This window comes from Megalops cyprinoides, chromosome 21 (assembly GCF_013368585.1).
Source record: "Megalops cyprinoides isolate fMegCyp1 chromosome 21, fMegCyp1.pri, whole genome shotgun sequence".
Classification (NCBI taxonomy): domain Eukaryota; kingdom Metazoa; phylum Chordata; class Actinopteri; order Elopiformes; family Megalopidae; genus Megalops; species Megalops cyprinoides.
The window spans coordinates 20401629-20421299 of record NC_050603.1 but is presented as its reverse complement, the minus strand read 5'-3'; the positions used below and the strand labels follow the sequence as shown (position 1 = coordinate 20421299).

The window sequence follows — 19671 nt, the reverse complement described above, 5'->3', positions numbered from 1 at the left end:
TGTCTGCATGTCCTCCTATTATTACTGTAGATGCCTCAGAACCAGGAGTTCATCCCTCTGCTGGGTCGGGATCAGAGATCAGGACCTTGGGCCTTCTTTTCTGTCCCTGCTGCTCTTCAAGCCCCCTGACCCATAGAAGGAAACAGAGGGTAGAACATTGCACCCCAAAATATACCCTCAGAAGCTTACAGTCTCTCACGGTTTCATGTGTCTTGGCATAAAATGTCATGCCTACTACTGGCTGTGTCATACAGTACATCCAATGCTAACAAAGTCTCATCTGATATGGAAACGCTGATATCCTACAGCTTTCTGGGGTTAAACCCTCTCTTGTACTTGAGTCTGATCAGTGACTCCACTGTGTTAGCTGAAACAAACAAAAGTGGCACTGCAAAATCTTTTCAGTCGCATTGAAATTAAACATCTTATTATCCTGACATATATACACACGGGGGGAGGACCAAATTGTTCCAACTTTGCAGCATGCTACTTCTGAAAGAAGATTACTCTCTTTTTATTGAGTTGAATAACGTCAGTTAGTGGAATTGAGCGGCACACTGTAATTATATTTCCAATGATCAGTGCTGGCACGATGACAACATGAAAAGCACCTACAGTGGACCCCCTAATAGTTTAGCAAAGCCGCATTTAAATTTCAAATAGTACACACACAATACGTCCGTGATTAAGGGCGACGCTAAATTAGCTGGCATTTGTTAGCATTCAAAAGCAGCTGGCAGCGTTCCCACTACGCGAGAGCGCTGTCCTAATAAAGGTTAATTTCTGTCTCCGTTCGCCATCCCCCTCTCCCCACCCCTCCTTTTCATCCGCGTCCGTCCGTAATTGAATTACAACACGCCTTTATCGTCCCTCCCCGCGAGATCAATCCGGAGCGCTGACGAGCGCTCGGTAATTAAGGGACCTGACGGGCTGTCAGTTCGGATGAGCCGGGGAACGGGGATCTGAGCGGAGCGGGGACGGGGTCTTACCGCCGCGCTGAGAAACACACCCGCCACGTCAAGCTGCTTCTCAGCATGTCACTGCGCTGCGGGGGGAAACGGCACAGGGCCGCTCCCAAAAAGGATGCGGCGAGGCAGCGGGCCTTACCGCCAAAACCGTAATGGAAGTGCTCCAGCCTTTGAAAGCGATATCAAAACTCCTGAGATGCTCTGTAAATGGGTACAAAAATGTTTCTGTGAACCCAGAATGAGGCAAATAGGACAGTCGTGAAACAACCACCATCCCTTGTATTCTAAATACTAGGCAGATGGGACCTTTTCAAATGATTTCTTGGTAACTTGGGTAATACCCAGTTAGGGAATTTTGTGTAGTCTGAAGGAGAAGCACACATATATAAAGCTTACCTGCCCAAGAAGTTTTAGAAAAGCCTCTCAGAAAACTGATTTTCTGAGGAATCGTTGTCACGTTACAATGAATAATCTTGATGACCCAATGCACAAACATTGAAGATTCTAGTGAATTACTAAAAAAAAAAATTAAAGAAATGCATAAACTTCAGGGTGTAAAGAGAATTAATTACACTGACAGTCTGATCCTGCCCCCTGGTGGGGAAGAAGTAATACTGCCGACAATACTTCAGTTCCGCAGACTAATTCTAACAAAGAATTTTAAAGCAATCATTTTGTCAATACCCACAATGGCCCCTTTGGAGGCACCGAATGTCCGCCAGTTTGGCTCTGGGTTGATTTTACAGCTTATTAATTCAGCCTCATCGTGACTGAAAATGCTTTCCCTATCAACACTGCCTCTCATGTAAACTTGAGAAGGGAGTCCTGCCTGGCAAAATCAGATATTGGAGCACTGACTACATATAGTACTAATAAAAAAAATAGCCATATTAGCATTAATGGTGTGTTCCATAACTGAAAAATATTAACGGGTTTTGCAACAAGCATAATCAAATGGTTGCAGTAAACCCAAATTTAGATACAGACCATCAAATTCAAAACCTATTTCTCAGCGCCATCTACTGTTTACATGGTAGAAGAACAACTGCATGATGACATTCTGTTCTTCTGTTCAACCCATAGTGTAAAGCTAAAAAGGACTGAGCAACTGAAATCTAGTTTAAACAGTTTAACTTCACCTGCTGAACTGGTTTCTCAAAGCATCCAATCCACCGGCTCAGATTGTAATTAAATACCAAAGAAAACCAAATATGCTGAATAAATACCAAAGAAATATGGTAAATACCAAAGAAAACCAAATATGCTGAATAAATACACAGAGGGCAAAATTTCACAGTCAAAAAACACAAGGGAACTTCCCTGTTACCAGGACATCCGTGAAGCCATTCAAACAGCAAAATATGAGCATGGATTAAATCAATGACAAATGGCTTGTTGGCTACTGCTTTGCCTTGATACACAGGTAAGGAGAAATTATAACCATGTTGTCATGGTGGCAGTTTCATTTGTGAACCCAGTGCCTTCAGTGTAGAATTAAAGAACTTTAAGCATACACTCCAGGGTCAGTGAACTCAACAAGAGAGACAGGTGAACACATTAAATGTAAAAGGACATATCAGTGACTAAGAGAACACCTATGACTCCATTGAGAATGATGAACTATAGGACACACAAGCGTGTCAAATGGGGCGACAGCAAGAGAAAGGTGAAAATCAAGCTAGAAAGTTATCTGCTTAACTTGAAAATGTCCCAGGAAATGCTCAAAGGGAAAAAAGACAGCAGTCACATATTAAGCTCAGCATCATGGTCAGATACACTTTATCTCTTAAACCAATCGGAGGAGAGAGAAACACAGTTAGTCACTTGGCAGACAAAATGTTAGCATGCATGGCTTCACCCTGATGAGAAAGATGGGTTTGGTTATCAAGTTAAAAAAATGACATGCATAACAATCAGAATCTCTCTCACAGACATGCAATTTAGTCAGCCATCTGGCATTTGCCATATGGGTCATTGCATGCCAAGGGTACAATGCTAGTAGCCTGTCCATCTCTGACTTGGCTAAAAAATATAGACTTTGTTCAGAAATAATAGTTACTTTATTCCACCATTCCAACTGTTACCTGGTAACTTAAAGTGAAATACCTTTCTATGCATAATGAAATAAACCCATGCTCAATTTCAACTCTACTGTGGTGTGCCATCCCTCTTTGATTCATGGAACATTGGATTGTGCTGAATTAAACCTATAAAAATACAACTAATTCATATTTGCAGTCTGTCAAATGTCATTAACTTATGTAAAAAAAAAAATTCCATACCGAAACTGGAGAAAAGTGGCAGTTATCATCTGCACTGAGCAAATGACTTCTCTCTTAACAAAAAATTCAAAATCAGTAGGTATCAAAAGCAATAAATGGATCTGAATTAATGGGTCAGACTAACTGTCTGGCAACTGTTCAAATGTGAACTTGGGACGCAGAAGTCATTACAGGTCAAATGGGGTGCTACGACATGTGGCAGCAAAGTTAAAACTGATCCCCAGGTGAATGATCTAATGGAGAATTTCACAAATGATTCATTTTTGCCAAGCAACAATTTGAAGGAGAAATTTAATAATACATAACTATAATTTCTGAACTCATATGTCCAAAAACTCCAGGCTGATTTCTTTTGTAGCAAAACCTGAGAGGGAAACGCTACCAACTTCATACCAACTCTGCAGCATGCAACAACCCAAATACACATATTCAATCTATAGCACTCAGGGCAGTCAAACTCAGATCCCAGGGGCCCACGCCTACACCTGTTTTTGCTCCAACCTCTGCTGTCCAAGACCTTAGTAGCCCAATCTGATTGGTTGGAACAAAAACTAGCTAACAGACAGCACCTCCAGGGACCGAGTCTGTCCCTTCAGTCAACAGTTGCAAAAAAAAAATGTAATGAATGTAATGAATCAAACCCAAAGTAGCAACCTTTACTCTGAAACCATGCTGATCTACTGCAGCGGAAACAAAAGTGAAAAATATTCTGAAGGGGATGTCTAGGGTAAAAATGAGCAGGCCACAGATGAAAATGAGCTACTGCCGCCTAGGGCTATGTGCGGTCCAATGGATCGACGCATGAAGCCTGACAGGCTGACAGGAGTGATTGACAGCAATGAGAGGGAGAGTGTTAGGCGGAGCCATGCTGTTAATAAGGTTAGAGGAGGAGGAGCACTGATGAAATGATTGGCGTGTGGTAACAGACACAGCTGTACATACCCAGAAAGAGCTTCTTAGGGACTTTGACGTCCTCGTCCTTACTGTCTGTTGCTACAGACACAAAGCAAAATAAGGGAAAGAGACAGACAAAAAAAGCTTGGTTTCTTTGTGTGGAGTGACCAAAAAAGACCCACAAGAGGAAATTTAATATTGAGCTACAGTTTTTTTTTTTTTTTTTTTTTTTTAAAGAAAAAGACAACAGAACTGGTGGTTTTATGTGTAATAGAACTGTGGAGAAACATGCTTATGAACTTCAGTTTGAAAGCCTCATAGGATATATTAATCTGCAAGACATAACTTGTTTTCAATACAATAAACAGCTTGAACGACTGAATTAATTAACTGTGCATGCATATCGGATTCAAACACACATGCTTTGCAGCAAGTTTGACAACTGGTTCAGGATTTTTCGGGACACATTATTTATTACAGGAAAGTATCAAATCCAAGATGTTAGCTGTGAGTAATATGTTAGTTTCTTTGCCCTGCAGCCTGTTTGAGTATAAGCGTCCTTCAAAAACATGTAACAGCTTGGATTCCGCAACAGACAGTTCCTGCAACAGACCTTGAATTTCTGGATATGAAAACAGTATTTGGTTCCAGGCTTACAGCGACAGTAACCTATCCCATCTGGATCGGTAACCATCTAATAATTGCAACGGCACCCAAGATCCCCCAAATGCTCTAGACGATGGGTGCATACTGTCCAACTGCAATTCTCTCGGATGCCACCTGCTCCAGCACACAAAGGCAGAAACTACTTCTGCCCGTTATGCTTTTTTGTTATGAATCTGTGTTCATTCCCCATTCTTTGATTCCTACCCCATTTTCTTCATACCCGTCAAAATGGATAAGAATGACAAATAGGAAAGCCAGGCCCCCTGTGAGAAATCCTTATTAAGCCGTCTAATCTCCTCACTATACCACGCTGCAGGAATGAGATCAAATATTCTATTACCGGTATTTGAATATTTGGCCCGAGTACACTAATCTACTATTATTAGACCTGGGTTAAGATGCATGTAAGTGAAGCACAAAAGTGCCCATGAAAATCATTCGGATCTCTCCAATACCTATGAATAGTAGCACCACGCATGAATCGATGACTATTCTGTTAACATTATTCATTTTTCTCCCTGGGACTTTTGAGTGAAAGGAGAACTCTCTAAAGAGAGATCTTATGTATATGGATAGAACTTGCATGGTGGAGTGTGCGTGTGTGTGTGTGTGTGTGTGTGTGTGTGTGTGTGTTGGGGGGGGGGGGTCTGGTTTGAATATCTCAACATTTAGTTTTAGCTGCTTATTCAAAATGCAGATCCCTAGTGCACTACGGATCATACAGTTTATCATGTCAATAATCCGGCTGTTGGCAGGGTAAAATTTATTCATGGAAAAGCATTGCTGCTGAGAAGCTGGACACACTAAATCATCACAGATGGGTTAAGAGCCTCTGTGAGCTTCCATCCAGCCTCCTCGCTCCAGGACCTGGATATCAGCAGACGGTATGCGGGCATGGCAACACAAACCACACTGCCACAGGCAGAGTGTGCAGGGAAGCAGGCTTAAAAACACCAGTCCTGGAGAAAAGGTGGCTTCCACAACGGCATGCTGGCCAGGCCCACTGCTGACCAGCGCCCCTGTGGCGCGTACAAAACCGGTGGCGTGTGAAAGTCAGCGTTCTACACACACGCTTTCAACACGCATCCGCTCCCCCGGCGTCTGACTGTGTGCCACCAAAATCCTGGGGAAACCATCCCGAGCCAAAATGAGGGTTTAACGCAGACCAGTGCACATGTCAACCAGATCAAGTCAGGGAATTAAATTCAGCTTCAAGAGCTCATTCTTGACTTAGCCCTGCTTAGAACTTACATCCAAGTATTACGATCACTGCTGTTATTTGGGGGCGGGGGGCGGGGGTGGAGGCAGGGGGTTCATTAATTTATCAAGTAGGCTGAACATCATAAAACTGGACAGACCATCATGCAACACGAATTTGCATCAATGATTTGAATTTATCATTATTGGGCGATGCTCAGTGTTGACATTTTAAGTGCAGACGCCCTTGCAGAGGGGCGATCGTCACTCTTCGCTTTCCACAGTGTTATAAAAGAAAAAAAAAAAACCCTCTCACTGCCTTCGCTGAGGAACGCTCTTGTTTTACTTCCTCTTGGCTGAGTGTGCAGTTTGAACCAACTCCAAGATCGCTTCATAAAATTTTATTAGACACACTATCAGCATCATATGACTTCCTTTCTTCCTCGGGAACCACGGAAAACAACTTGCGAAACAACAACAACAAAAAAAAACCCAGAGGACGAGACAAACCAGGAACATCAATACTATCTCCGTGGGAAGGAGCAAAGTGAGACACTAAGAGATGCGGGCCAATGTAAGATGGAACAACGAGATAAAGACAAATTGAGGACATCCTGTCAGGTATGCAAAACCTGCAAAGAGGAGGAATCAGAGCTGTGCCCTGTACAGGCCAGTACTCACTTATCTTACAGAACCTTCAGAATTAATACATTAGCCGATACATTTACATTTCGCTCTTATTCAGAGTCATGTAAAAGATGAGTACATTTAACAATACATTTACATGTATTGTTAAATACACTGTTAAAGGAAGGATCTCTGACAATGTATTACAGAAATAATTCATAGTAATATTTTCCAATTCACTCCACATTTCTTTGGAACATACAGGGGTGAAGAACTGTTATTGTAGTCCCCCATTCTGTGACACCTGGCCAGGTATGGCACGTAACTGCTGTCATAAACAGGTGTTTTAAATGAGCTCACGGAAACACGCTCTTTAATGAGGGGCTGCCTTTACCGGACGGTGAGGGCGTGCTCTATCTGCGTCACCTTTATGACGGGGGTGTGGGAGCCAGTCGTGATATGTCATTAATCTATGGATGACAGAGGGAGAAAAAAAACTGCCACTGCAGCTCCTGAAGCATGCAGCTGTTGTTGCAAGCGACGCTGGCTGTGTGGAATTTTCCACTGTGAGCGTCGCTTCGCTGACGGCACGCGAGCCAAAAGGTCAAACGGAATAAGCCCCACGGAGGACTCCTGGCTATGCGCTCTGTGTATCTGCCGTGTCATTGAAAGGTTTGCTTTCCCAGTGGATGTCTGCTTTTTTATAATTAAAACCTGAAGACCTGAAGAATTTCCATCCTGAAATAGTGTAATAATAAAAATCAATCCTTGCAAAGATAAAGAATAAATGCTCAAGAAATTTAATCTGACAAAAATATGCAATTTCTTGCTGTCTCTTAAATATCAAAAATGATACCAAAACTACATAACATTTGGTTCAGGTTTGGGATTTGCAGATTTCTTCGTATAATGCGCACTGTCATGGTTACGACACAACATTCTCATAAATATCAGGGAAAAGGGGAAAAAGTCTTAAGGATTCAGAGGATATCAGTCTGAGTCCACTGCACTAGATACTAAAACAGATTTGCAACACAATGCAAATGAAACCGATGACTGGGAGAGGGATAGTTTGCTGGGTGTGGGCAACACTAGAGACAATGAAAAATCGCAGTCTTAACAAGTGACAACAATGAATTGTGTTACCTTCATTTCACAGCCACTCCCTGAGTGATACAGCCTTAATCTTAATCTCCCTGCTGTCTGTAAGGGTGAGGGTACCAGCAAAGAACCTGCTGCTTTTCAATGGAAAATGAAAAACTATCAGTAAAGTATGAGATCTTCAGGACATTCCTTTGGCTTTCAAGGACAAGGCGGCTATCTCCCATAGTAGATATTTAACTGACCTCGTGCTTCTCACTAAAATGACCCTATATACTGATAAACTCTTCAAATCCTAGGTTTCACCTTTTTTATTGCACTTTCCACAAAACAGCTGCACCCGTACTTCACAGTGCCTTACTGTAAATAAAAAAAGGAATTCATTCTACTATGAAAACTGTCATGTGATTTCTGTCCATGTGTGACAATGAATGAACCCCTATACACTGCACACTGGGGACCAGAGAACAGATGTTGAGGAACTACTGTTTCGTGCTGGATGTGTAAAATTTCCAGAGTGCTGATAAGCAGAACAGGTCAGGATTCACCTGCTCATGTCAGGGACAGTGTTGCACAGCACTTGTGGAAATCGGGCCTTATCTCGGCAACCAGGACACGGTGTGATCACGCCCGGGAACATGGTCACGCTGTAAAGCCATTAAGAGGCGCCGGCCGGGGCCACCCGGGGACTGACCTATGAAGGAGCGGCGCTTGGTGTTGAGTTCGGCGGCCACACGGACGTTGGTGCACAGGTTGAGCATGACCAGCATGGTGACGATCATGACGATGCTCTGCCACAGCAAAGGGGTCTCGAAGTACCTCCCGAACCTGTGGGAGGAACGCGCAGGTGAGTGGCGGGACAAGGCCGCTTAGGGAAAACACCAGTCAACTGAGGCGTCACGGTCCAAAGGAAAAAAGACTGAGTGCAGTTTGAGCTTCCAATACAATCATACACAGGCCTACAGGAGTCACAGAAGGCAAACAGGCCTATTTTTTCTGATATTCTAAATGTTATACTTGTTCATTTGCTGTTATGCATGTATATCAAAGACAGTTATGCGTATAACAGTTGGGCTACAGTTACACTCCCTTCCGAAGCTCTCCTTGCTGTGCTTGCCAGACGATTCAGATAATATCACTGCAAAGTGCCATTCCAGTCACTGTCGTGACCCTGAACGACCTGAATTTTAATGGCATCAGCCCACAGGATCTGCCCAATCCCTGCCCCTGAGAACAGCCCAATGGCACTGTGACAGCATAAAGGGAGGCCAGATTCATCACTGGCACCAGTGCAAACCACATGCAAATTTTAAACTGCCCATCACACAAACCACTGCAGCCAGAGGGAGATGACATTAAACGGTCTGTGATCTCTCTGAATTGGGATCCAGCCTTGTGTCCCAATACTCTGATACCAGAGGACAGACATGCATGGGAGACATGGCCGTTCACGTTAACAGATGGGCACACTGGCCTTTCAGAAGACCTTTCAATGCATCTTGCACAATTACCTAAACAAAAAGCTGTGAAGCCTTAGGTTGAAGCACCTACCCTAACCCCTAAGCTTTACCATTTTGCCATAAGCAGCGTGCAAATACTAAGAGGCATTTTAAGTACCAGACACCACCATCTTCCCAATGGCAAACAAACCCTTTCTACAAGCAACTCGTAAGTTGAGAGGTTAATTTGTAGTACCAGTAACTGGTCAAAATGCTTGAGAAGCTATATTTAGCCGCCTTGTATACACGAAAACTGCTCACCAAAAGAAATCACTTTAAATATTAGCTGAAGGTGCATAACGATGTTGTTTTTCTTTCTTCAGTACTGTGCCCATATCAATGTACCTTTCAGTGGCCTTGCAGTAAGAGTGTTTGCTATGATTGGCTTCGAGATAGCGGCATGTGCATCAAGCAAAGTCAAACCAATTTATTTTCAAAAAGGTATGCACCTCCTGCTTATATGGAACTTTGCACGAGAAAATAGGAAAGTGAAGGATTAGGGTTATCGCCCCGCGAGAAACTGAGCCCCACAGAAATAGGTATAAACCAGGCGTCCAATCATTTTTTGCGACCCATTAGAACGTACAACCAGCAGGTAGTGCGCAAGCGTAGGCACGCAAACAGCTGACAGCTGACAGTACCAAATGCCCGCGCATAATTTTTTTGCTTCCTCTGATGGTAAATTTGTTTTGTCTATGTGACACTGACTTAACCATTCCTGGTAGCTTTTTTCTTATCTAGGAATGTGAACGTCGTGTCTGTCTATTTTATCGTGGTATCAGGCTGTTGGCTAGAGGTAATTTGTTTGATGTAATATTTCCTATGTTACTGCAATGCTAGACCAAAGCGAATGAGGTCATCAAGTTATGCCTAATGTTTTCAGCGCTATATGTCACAGTTCGTTATAGCTAAAACACTGGTTGCATTTTCTGATGAGTGCTTACACTATCGAAATATTCTACCAGTCCGTTTTATGATGGTATAATTTTCTTCTAAGGTCATTTTAGACTATTTTTGTCATTTTAGATATTTAAAATATAATAAGTATAATATGTTGGTAGCATTTTCTGACAAGATCCATTCGTTGCCTGCTAAAATGGTACGCAACCTAGGGTAGGCTACCTGCGGTAGTATTTCAAGTTAGGACAGCAAAGATCGATAGCTGCAGATAGGACATTTCAACAAGGTAGGACAAAACACACCCCAAATTATTTATGAAAATCAAATCAAAGTTATGAAACGGTCCTACCGATCGTTACCAAGCCTTCTCTTTTTTATTGGTGGGGGGTGCAAATAGACAAATACTTACTTTGACACAACTTACACAATTTAGTTACCTTACACTGACTTTACCTACGTTTGATTTATCAAGATGTGCTTCCTATCGCTAACATTTACATTTATTTATTTAGCAGACGCTGTTATCCAAAGCGACGTACAAAAGTGCATACAGTAAGTATAGCGACAGTATGGGGACAGAATGTGTACAGTTCCACAATGAGACAGTTCTCAGCTGAGAGCAAGGTCTGTTTGAGGACATGGTGCTATCAGATTTGTACAACTACAGCGTATAGGGCAACTAATACTAACGTTACTGTTTTCATAACAAGTCAAAATCATGTGAAAGTTGCTGTCTTCCGGTAGCATTTTTTGACAAGGTAGCAATAGTTTATAGACTACGCTATAAATTCCAGCGACCGGTAACAAAATCTGATAAGGACGCAAAAAATGGCAGAACACCGTAACATCCATACACAAACCGGATCCTATTCCTCATACTGCAGTTATATAATATAGCGTCCCCACGTGCTTCCCTTTACGAGATAGGAGCAGACGAACAAGGGCATGACAAGGATAACGAGACAAGACATGATACGAACATAAAAGTGCTTATCAAATTCAAAATAAACCCGCCATGAAACCAAATCTCTGGAACGGTGCGGTCAGATAGTGAGATAATGCTATAGCTAATTAAGATTGGTTCAGGTGGGGCGCCATGAAACCAGGTGAGAGCGCTACACAGGTGTTTCTAGGTGACGTTACAACATCTTGTAACGATCACACCCCTAACCGCTACCGGATTTTCCCGTGGGGTAACAATGCAACATTCGTTAAATAATGACAATAACCCTACATGGAGTAAATAATGAACTAATTGTCGATGCACGGCCTTAGTTCCTGAAAGAGAAGAAACCAACTCCTGTTGACTGTAACTTACCTTTGGCTCACCAGCTAACCATCATTTACACAACATGACAGAAAGCTAGCCAACACTGTTAGAAATAGCACTTACCGAAACAATATTCTTAAAATGTTGGCCACCAACAGGACAAGGCACACATACGTGGAAAACCCTTCGGCATTCTGAGTTCTTCGGATGTCCCTGTATTGGGGGATGTACGGAACAACTCCGCCGAATACCATGGCACCAGCGGCGATCCATGAGACCAGTTGATTAAGGACATACATGAGTCGTTGAAATATTTCCTCTTCCATTTTGGAATTGGTTCGTAATCGACTATGGAGTAACTTTTTAAAAGTTACGGGAAGTTGAGCTAGCTTCCTCACAGAGCAGTCCTTGGCCACTTGATCATCAGTTTCCGCCCCTTCTTACTGACTAACAGATTGAATGAACTGGCTAAGTATAGCCGTGCAAGCGAACTCATTTATCAGTAAAAAGGAATTGTCAGTCTGTTTCCGTATTATAGTCAAATTAAATATGTCTATATATTTGAATGAACCAGATCGTAATAGCGATAAGACTGTATTCGAAACCTGTTTTGTTTAACTTAGAATAGGAATCGAAATGGGCACATCACAGCATCACTGCCACGCAACCACAATCGCATTCTGGAAGGTAACACGAGCTGGCTGGCTAACTAACTAAAATGTAGCTAGAAATACAGACATTAACATGAGATGGCTAGATATCCAAGTCTAATACCATCAACTACCAGTCAATGATGCTAGTTCGTACGCTTCAACAGACCGTCCGAATCCGAGTTAAATGATTTATCCAGTTGGTTATGCACAATTAAAATCTAGCTATCCGGTTCATTTAAGCACTGCTAGCTAACTCAAGTGGACGAGAAAACACATACAAAAATAGCTAAACACAAACAGTCGCTTTTTCTGTTATCAGTCTATAAAATACCACAGCTAGCTATTAGCTACATTGACAAACACATAATATTTATAGCTAGAAATGCGGCTAGTTAGCTTCCTTGCTATACAAATAGACTAACCATAATCAATCAGGCAGGTAAGAAAGAATCAGAAAATTGCTTACAACATAGCTAGAATGCTGTGCTACGTTTACAACAAAGCAGATTTAATTAGCTACCAAACAAGCATATTACACCTCGCACATTTTTACTAATTCCTCATTTAACTAGCTAGCTTATTTAGCTGTATTACCAAGCAAGCTAACTGCTTCCTTGCAGCTCAGGCTCATCAAATCATTGCCTAGCAAGAAATATAACGGCTAGCTACCGCGACGGGTTTAAATTACTGTGCTCTCCGCTGAGGTGTCAAAATACGGAGTTCACAAGGCAGTTCCCTTTCTGTTAAACGTTAGACCGAAACCTGAAGCATCAGTATGTGAAAATCTTGGTAGCTAATGTTAGCCGCGGCTGCACTAAAAGTGCTAGCCAGCTGCCACAATGGTAACAGTCCCCACACCTACAGGATCTAGCGACAAAGCCCGGCAGCGCTTCCTTGTTACGTATCTACAATGTCACACTCTGGGTTGGACAAATCGAGGAGGGTCGCTTCCTCATGGTCCTAAATTACGTTGTGTATGAGTCCGTTTAGACTGTCTAGCTAAGGATGCTGTGCATAATTTCTGATAGTCAGATGCAAAATTACACATGAGCTCACGAACAATTAAATTAAGTCAGATATATTTACAATTCAAAAAGCATTTGATATGCTGATGACATGTTACTCCAAACATTTGTTTCGAATGCCGCTTTAAGGTTGTGCCTCAAATCGCTTTACTGACGGTGGCGGTGGAATGTATAACAGGTTCCGAAAGCATATTACATAACATATTTATAGGGAGATTACGGACACCCGGGAGATGTATCAAGCTGTGAATGGACATAGCTCACAATCTGGCATGTTCACTCAGAGAAAGCTAAGTAAACGTATATGAGTGAGCACGCAAGTGACAGTTAAGTACCATTGGTGTTGACTACAGGGTTAAATGAAGCAGTAACTTCGTAGTCAATGCAGGGAAACGCCTTACCTGTGAATCAATTTTAGAGTGAGAGCTGTGAACTAATGTGTTTACTATTAGATCTGTTTGTTTAATGAAAGTGGCATTTAGGTTTGACATTGGCCTTTTTGACGGGACGGACGGATTCGAGACAGAGGGTAAATGTTTGTATGCCTTGTATTTTCGTCGCATGGTCGGGACGCGGGACCCTTTTTTGAAATAGTTAAAATCACATTTGCTGGTTTCACCAAATGTATTGTTGGCCGCTCAATGAAAACTTCCGCCTGACATTCCGGACCAGGCTACAAGTGGTATACGTAGTCTAAGTCATTCGGTTTGGCTAAACTCACTCATCTGTTTGCCTCCAAAAGGATATTTTCCCCGCTTCGTATTTCAGAACAAACACGGTTGTCATTGGGATATTTGTTTAAAAGGACGCTGACGAAGGACGAAGCAGCAAAGCGTGTACCACGGATCGAAAGTTGGATCCATTCAACAGTGAATAAGAGACACAATGGCAGAATCCAACTCAAAAGCAGCACAAGATTTAGCAGAGTTTGTAAGTAAACTTTTCTCCCGTGACAACAGAATTTTAAATGAGTTTTTCTTAACTGTGAAGTTAAAAATAGCACAGTACACACTTAAAGTATGTGGCGTTTTGAAGTACGGTAACAAGCTCCAATCAAGTTTGTTCCAATTAAGATACAAAATGCTAACCCATTAAATCCCAATCGGAGATATCTATCGTATATTTATTTTCAGTAACCATGTGTAGAAAGGTTTAGGTACTGCGTGGCTGAATCTTCTCATTCTTTTTCTTTGCAGATGGAAACGACGATGCAAAACCTACAGAGCAAGTTTCAGGCCATGTCGGATCAGATCGTCTCAAGAAATATCCTTTACATTAGCCTACCACAGCTACCAGATCAGAGAATTCCGATCATTCCAGTTTGTTTCTCGAAGTAGTGCTCACAGATCCTGTGACTTTTCATGTCACCGAAGTAGGCAACCCTAGAACAGCTTAAGATTCAAAAAGCTCTTTACTGGCATAACTTTACAGAGTACAATTCTGCCAAACTAAGGTTACCGATAGCAATGTACATGATGTAATAAACATAAGTACTGATATAATACCAGTGCAATAATAATACGCGTAGATGAAGATATATACCAAGATATAGAGAGGGAAAAACATAAGAATCATATAAATTTTAGTGGAATTACTTTTATTTGTCTGTCCGTTGTCCCTCAGACTGTGGCAGATGCACACATTCTTTCTGCCAGGTTTACTGTCCCATCCCCAAGAAAGATGGGGGTGTTCCTGTGACCTGTGAGGATGTTAAATGGAGGTAACAGGTGTTCAATATCTGGGAAGAAATCTTTCCTGTTTATGTGTTTACAGCAGCGTAACAGGAAGTGCGGTCTCTTGTCTCGATCACCGGCTGTTCGTAATGACGCTGTTGCGTGGGACACTTGTTGCCCACTCGCTCTTTGCTGTGAGCTATATTTGCGTGGCTTCGTACGCATTTTTATCAGATCGATAACGGCTTCCCGCGTCCCTTTTATCTTTAATACAGCTTTGTTCGCACCAAATACGTATCAGAGATGGCTGAAGTTACTCCTGCTCAGGGCAAGGAGGTGGCAGGTTCTCCAAAAATAGACACCTCGGTTTGCCAGTAGATGGCGTAAAGGGCGGCAAAGTAGTCACCACCCCTGTAACATGTTACAGGTTTGTTTGTACACTACTGAGATAGCTGTAAAGGGTAATAGGGTAACAGAATAAATACAGGTTGAGAATAAGGGGGAAAGTATGGTCTTTAACATGTGCACTGGATGAAATGGGCACCCGCATTGATGACTTGGAGAAGAATGTTGCTGATCTCATGACACAGGCAGGGATGGAGGAACCTCAGACATCAAAGTAACCTTGAGGTAAGGTCAAACGCATGGCATGTTGTCAACCGCAGTGAGGACAGTTCACAATAACATCGACTGTTTAACTGGTCACACCTTAACTGCATGGTTTACTTTTTAACAGAGCTTTTGTTGTGCCGTTTCATTTCAATTCTAGCAACACAAAAGAGGAATCTGGATACCAGTGTGCAGAAGTAGCGACTACAATGGAATGAACAAGAGGTGCAGCATTTCCTGACCCAGAGAGAATGTCCAAAGCAATCATCAGTTTTTCACCTTTCAATGTGGCAATACCTCTTAATCCTTCAATTGAAGGCAGTGCTAAAAGGGATGATTTTTGTTTGGGCGTTGAATTTGGGGCTATTTTCCTCCCACATCCTGTGACAAATGTAATTTTGTAATACACAGTTAAAATCATTTATATAAATAAGCATTTTGTATGGTCCTGTTGGTTGTCTTCTACACAGTTAAAATCCCTTACTTGAGAATGTGAAACCCTAAATTTGGAGATCTGTAGCCGATTGGTTTGTTGCCAATTTTTGTACACATCAAAATGGATGCATACAAAATTAACCACCGCTGAACTGGTTATCAGAAACTACCACACATCACTTTAATCATTGCAGTTTATTCAGGGTTATACACAAAGGTAACAGTGGACAAAAATTTTCACAAGTTAACCTAAAAGTAGTCTTTTACTCAGTGTTTGAGGCTTTCAAAAGGAACCAAAACAGGAAAGTTTATGGACAACTCATACCGTTATCCTGTGACCGTAAAAAATTACTAATATACTACAAAAAAAAATTAAAAACACATCAAGTCTCTCCATAGTCCGGTATCCAAAGGCAAGTTGTTTCAAATGTCTGATGAACATGGGTGCTTCCAGAGTGCACCACTCAAAAAAAAAAAAAATGCAGGGAAGCTGGCATTCAATATCTGTATTTGGTGGAGTAGTCTTTGGGAGACACTACTAAACCTCTTCCTTTTCGGGCACCCCTGTAAACAGTCTCCACAATGTCGATCATCTCCTGCTTGTCCTCCATTGTCCAGTTGATTTTGTTGTTGTTACCTGTTCCCAAGTCAATCATGATGTGCTTGTTCCTGAAGCAATGAAGAAAAATAAGAGTTAAATGACCATCCCATCTCCCCCTGGGTTACGTTTTTATAGATGCACTGATGTATTAATTGGTCATATCCAACACATACACATGCCAGAGCAATACAATTCAAGGCAAATTTTTAACAAAGCATTAAAAGGCACCTAGAACTATTCAATGAAATATGATCAGTATTTTACCTTACAATGGTCATTCAGCATTTATTGCACTGGGAGTGAAAATTCTGACAACAAACACTAGACACCAACACAGTATTTAGGTGAATGTGCCAAGCACGTAAGAAAACCATTGCAAAGTAGATTAAACTGCTGGCCATATCCCACCAAACATTTCTTTGGATTTTGGCCTCACAGAAATCTTGGAGTCTTATGAGGCATTCCAATATGAGTCTGAAATAATCAGTTCCCTTAGTAATTATTTCACAATAAGCAGTTTATGTGTCAAGCAGTTCTCCTGTGGCTACTCCATACGTGCTTGGTAACATGCAACAAAAAAAGGATAAACACACTGACCTGAAGAAAAACATGACCGTGCAAGGGTCGTACAGCTCATACATCTTGTTGAAGTCTGGCACCTCAGTAATATCCACCAGATAAATAACAGCAAAGTTTTTCACCTGAAAAGAAGATCAAAAGAATGAGAATGGAACACAGAAATAACACATGCACTCTATATACTAATTATATACAGTACATTTCCCCCATCAACCTACATGGTAGGGTGGCAGTGTAGCATAGTGGTTAAGGAGTAGGACTCCGAAAGGTTGCCCACAATTGCCTCAGCAAATATCCAGCTGTATAATTTGATAACGCTGGAAAAAAAACATAACCGATTGAGGCTGCTCTGGATAAGAGTGTCTGCTAAATGTCAATAATGTAATGACAGGACTGCTGTAATTGTTCACTACTGAGTGAGCAAATTTCCCACTGAAGGGTTATATTGTGCCTGGAGGAAATTAATAAACTTGCCTGGCCAAAATAGACAGTTCAAACAGTGTTCAAAGAACACATCACAGTTTTGATGTACATGATCTTTAAAACAGAACTTCTGCACACCTGAGAATTTTTTCAACCACAGCTGAGAGAATATGATGACGGCCCAATTCCATGAAAGATGAACTCACACACTGCTAACACTATTAAAGATGACTTTTGCAAGTACAATGCATATTACAAAAATCACATCAATATGGAATAAATAGATTCTTAGGATGGTTAAAGAGATTATTTGTAACAGCAGCATTTTGAAAAGTAAAATTGACATTGGGTTTTTTTTCCTCTTGAGAAACTGAAAAATGTCCTTCACCAAATTTTTCAAACAAGGAATAAATCACATGAAGTGTTGGGTACAATCCTATGGTAGCTACCTTGCAGTCAATGTTACCAGCTAAATTACAGCATAAAATCATTTACGTGAAAGACATTTTAAGAGTCCTGCAATGACAACTGGTGCTGTGGTGCCTGACTGGTTCACACTTGTTTTAACAGTGTGTCGCCCCCTTAGTTCTTGATCGGACAGCTCAGACAGCGTAGGCTACTGCGTGTCCAATTTCTCAGCTGTGTTTCTTACGACTCAAGATGGCAGCATTTTTCAGTTGTACAAAGCATTGCTCTTATTCCTGCCATGTTGATTGACATTCAGGCACTTGATGAATTGTCCAGTTTTCATTCTCCCCAAATATTTAAATGCTGGGTGCTTTGGTAATTTACAGATACTATGCGGTGGTAGACACCATTTAATATTTTAATAGTTTTTATTAGTAGTAGTCATTATTAATGCTTCTTTGCGCCCACTGCATTACATACTACATTACAATTTAGCCTAAACTGACTCTTAAAGCGGACTATTTTACTCTAACGAGCTAAGTTTTACAAAGCGTTAGTATTGGGATGATTCTGCCCAAATCACAATGTGGTTATTTTAAAATCAGCATTTCTTAGTAACGAAGTACACAATTGAAGTTTCGAGTTATAGGCCGAAATGTTGACAATAATAAATGCCAACTTCTCAAAGTGTGATTTAGAACAATTTTAAACAATGTAGACAGCTGTTGTGTCTATGTTAGCTCATTGACGTGAGCTAGGTTAAAGAGTTACCTTTTCAGCGATGCTGTACAGCACTTCATCCATTTTCATACACGTCGGGTCCCAGTCGTGACCGAAACGGATGACCAGAACGCGGTCCTCTTCGGAAAGGATTGCCTGGTCTACCTGCCAGCCATTGTGGAGGTGAGGTAGCATGTACGACATCTTGAAAAGTTTGAGAAGCCGTCCGCTGAACAAACAAAAACGTATGTCGATAAACAAACCGTTAAACTAATTGCATAGGAAAACAACAATAGCTACCAGACTCGGTATACTAACATAACTTAGAAGAGTTACCGCAAATTAAGAGACCACTCGTAAATCGCAAACTTTAATGATCAACATTACTGCCAACGGGCAAGAATAATTCGCAAATAAAGATAACTACAATCACTAGTTCGCTGATGTCAAGAAGGTTCCAACTCCTTACGTTCACTTGACGTTAGCGACTGAAATTTCTAGAAAGCCAGAGAGCTAGCAAAGCGCGATACTGAAGACTAGCCAGCCAGAATCTGTCAGAGATTACACCTTACCTTATAAATAAACACAGATGACTGTATTTTACGACTTGGAGTGTTGATTTGTGCGTAAAGTTACGCTATGGAAATGATTAAACCTCGAAAAACACGACGAGAATTCCCTGCCTCTTCGACGGATTTCAATGGCGACTCAATGCCGACGTATTCGTGTGTGTTTACGTCACTAGAAGGCGACGCGTGGGCGTGGCGTTTCGGGGTTCCTATCAGTGGTGCGGCGTTTGTAACAACGTTTATGTTACAATGTAAAAATCCGCGTGGTTATGCTTGTTCAAAGCCACATGGTCCATACAAAACAAAACACTAGAGTGTCAGGGTGGCAGGCAGCTCTGAGGAGTATGCAATCAAACCAGTTCTCAGCAGAAATCAAAGCACATGCGATGTCAGAATGAATGCTTGTGTATTTAAGAACGTAACTTTAGTGTTTTTTCAAAAATTAAAATACTGCTAATTTAGACAATGATAGTAATCCATAGTATCCTCCGTTCACTTACTGTGGCATAGCATTGTGTTAAAAGGACAATAAAACACTTTTACTCAACTTGGGTAATATCCACCATTAGCTT

General features: G+C 41.5%; 3 protein-coding genes across 7 annotated transcripts in view; 1 reads left to right on the top strand and 2 right to left on the bottom strand.

Annotated features, from left to right (window-relative positions):
- LOC118768724 (solute carrier family 66 member 2) overlaps positions 1–12688 on the bottom strand; it is a 34993-nt gene extending 22305 nt beyond the window's left edge. The window contains exons 1-3 of one of the 2 annotated variants that reach the window (XM_036515603.1): positions 11528–12688; positions 8430–8563; positions 4193–4243 (exon numbers count right to left, since the gene is read on the bottom strand). In XM_036515603.1, coding sequence (XP_036371496.1) covers positions 4193–4243; positions 8430–8563; positions 11528–11730 — 388 coding nt within the window. In that variant the 5' untranslated portion in view covers positions 11731–12688. The remainder of the gene's footprint in view (positions 1–4192; positions 4244–8429; positions 8564–11527) is intronic. The other variant, XM_036515604.1, reaches the window with a different exon arrangement.
- A 630-nt stretch (positions 12689–13318) lies between these two features.
- On the top strand, positions 13319–15753 carry LOC118768726 (heat shock factor-binding protein 1). Of its 4 annotated transcripts, none has more exons than XM_036515610.1 (5): positions 13319–13611; positions 13851–14012; positions 14279–14345; positions 15284–15385; positions 15525–15753. In XM_036515610.1, the coding sequence occupies exons 2-4, from the start codon at positions 13968–13970 to the stop codon at positions 15376–15378; spliced, it is 207 nt and encodes a 68-aa protein (XP_036371503.1). In that variant the 5' UTR covers positions 13319–13611; positions 13851–13967; the 3' UTR covers positions 15379–15385; positions 15525–15753. The 4 variants fall into 4 exon arrangements, with proteins under 4 accessions (XP_036371503.1, XP_036371502.1, XP_036371500.1 ...); XM_036515609.1 differs by having other exon boundaries at positions 13825–14012; XM_036515608.1 differs by having other exon boundaries at positions 13320–13611; positions 13888–14012.
- Positions 15754–16009: 256 nt separating this feature from the next.
- Positions 16010–19250, bottom strand: txnl4a (thioredoxin-like 4A). Its single transcript, XM_036515606.1, has 4 exons — positions 19103–19250; positions 18582–18759; positions 16998–17101; positions 16010–16468 (listed from the first exon to the last, which is right to left on the bottom strand). Exons 2-4 carry the CDS (start codon positions 18732–18734, stop codon positions 16297–16299), a joined length of 429 nt encoding a protein of 142 aa, XP_036371499.1. The 5' UTR covers positions 18735–18759; positions 19103–19250; the 3' UTR covers positions 16010–16296.
- Between the last annotated feature and the right edge of the window lie 421 nt (positions 19251–19671).

Bases quoted from the DNA above. Each gene is read 5' to 3' on its own strand.
- LOC118768726 (XM_036515610.1), top strand. From the start codon at position 13,968: ATGGCAGAATCCAACTCAAAAGCAGCACAAGATTTAGCAGAGTTT. The intron at 14,013-14,278 runs GTAAGTAAACTT...TTTTCTTTGCAG, and splicing joins CACAAGATTTAGCAGAGTTT to ATGGAAACGACGATGCAAAA. The intron at 14,346-15,283 runs ATATCCTTTACA...TAACATGTGCAC, and splicing joins GGATCAGATCGTCTCAAGAA to TGGATGAAATGGGCACCCGC.
- txnl4a (XM_036515606.1), bottom strand. From the start codon at position 18,734: ATGTCGTACATGCTACCTCACCTCCACAATGGCTGGCAGGTAGACCAG. The intron at 17,102-18,581 runs GTAACTCTTTAA...TCTTCTTTTCAG, and splicing joins TGTACAGCATCGCTGAAAAG to GTGAAAAACTTTGCTGTTAT. The intron at 16,469-16,997 runs GTCAGTGTGTTT...TCATTGCTTCAG, and splicing joins ACGGTCATGTTTTTCTTCAG to GAACAAGCACATCATGATTG.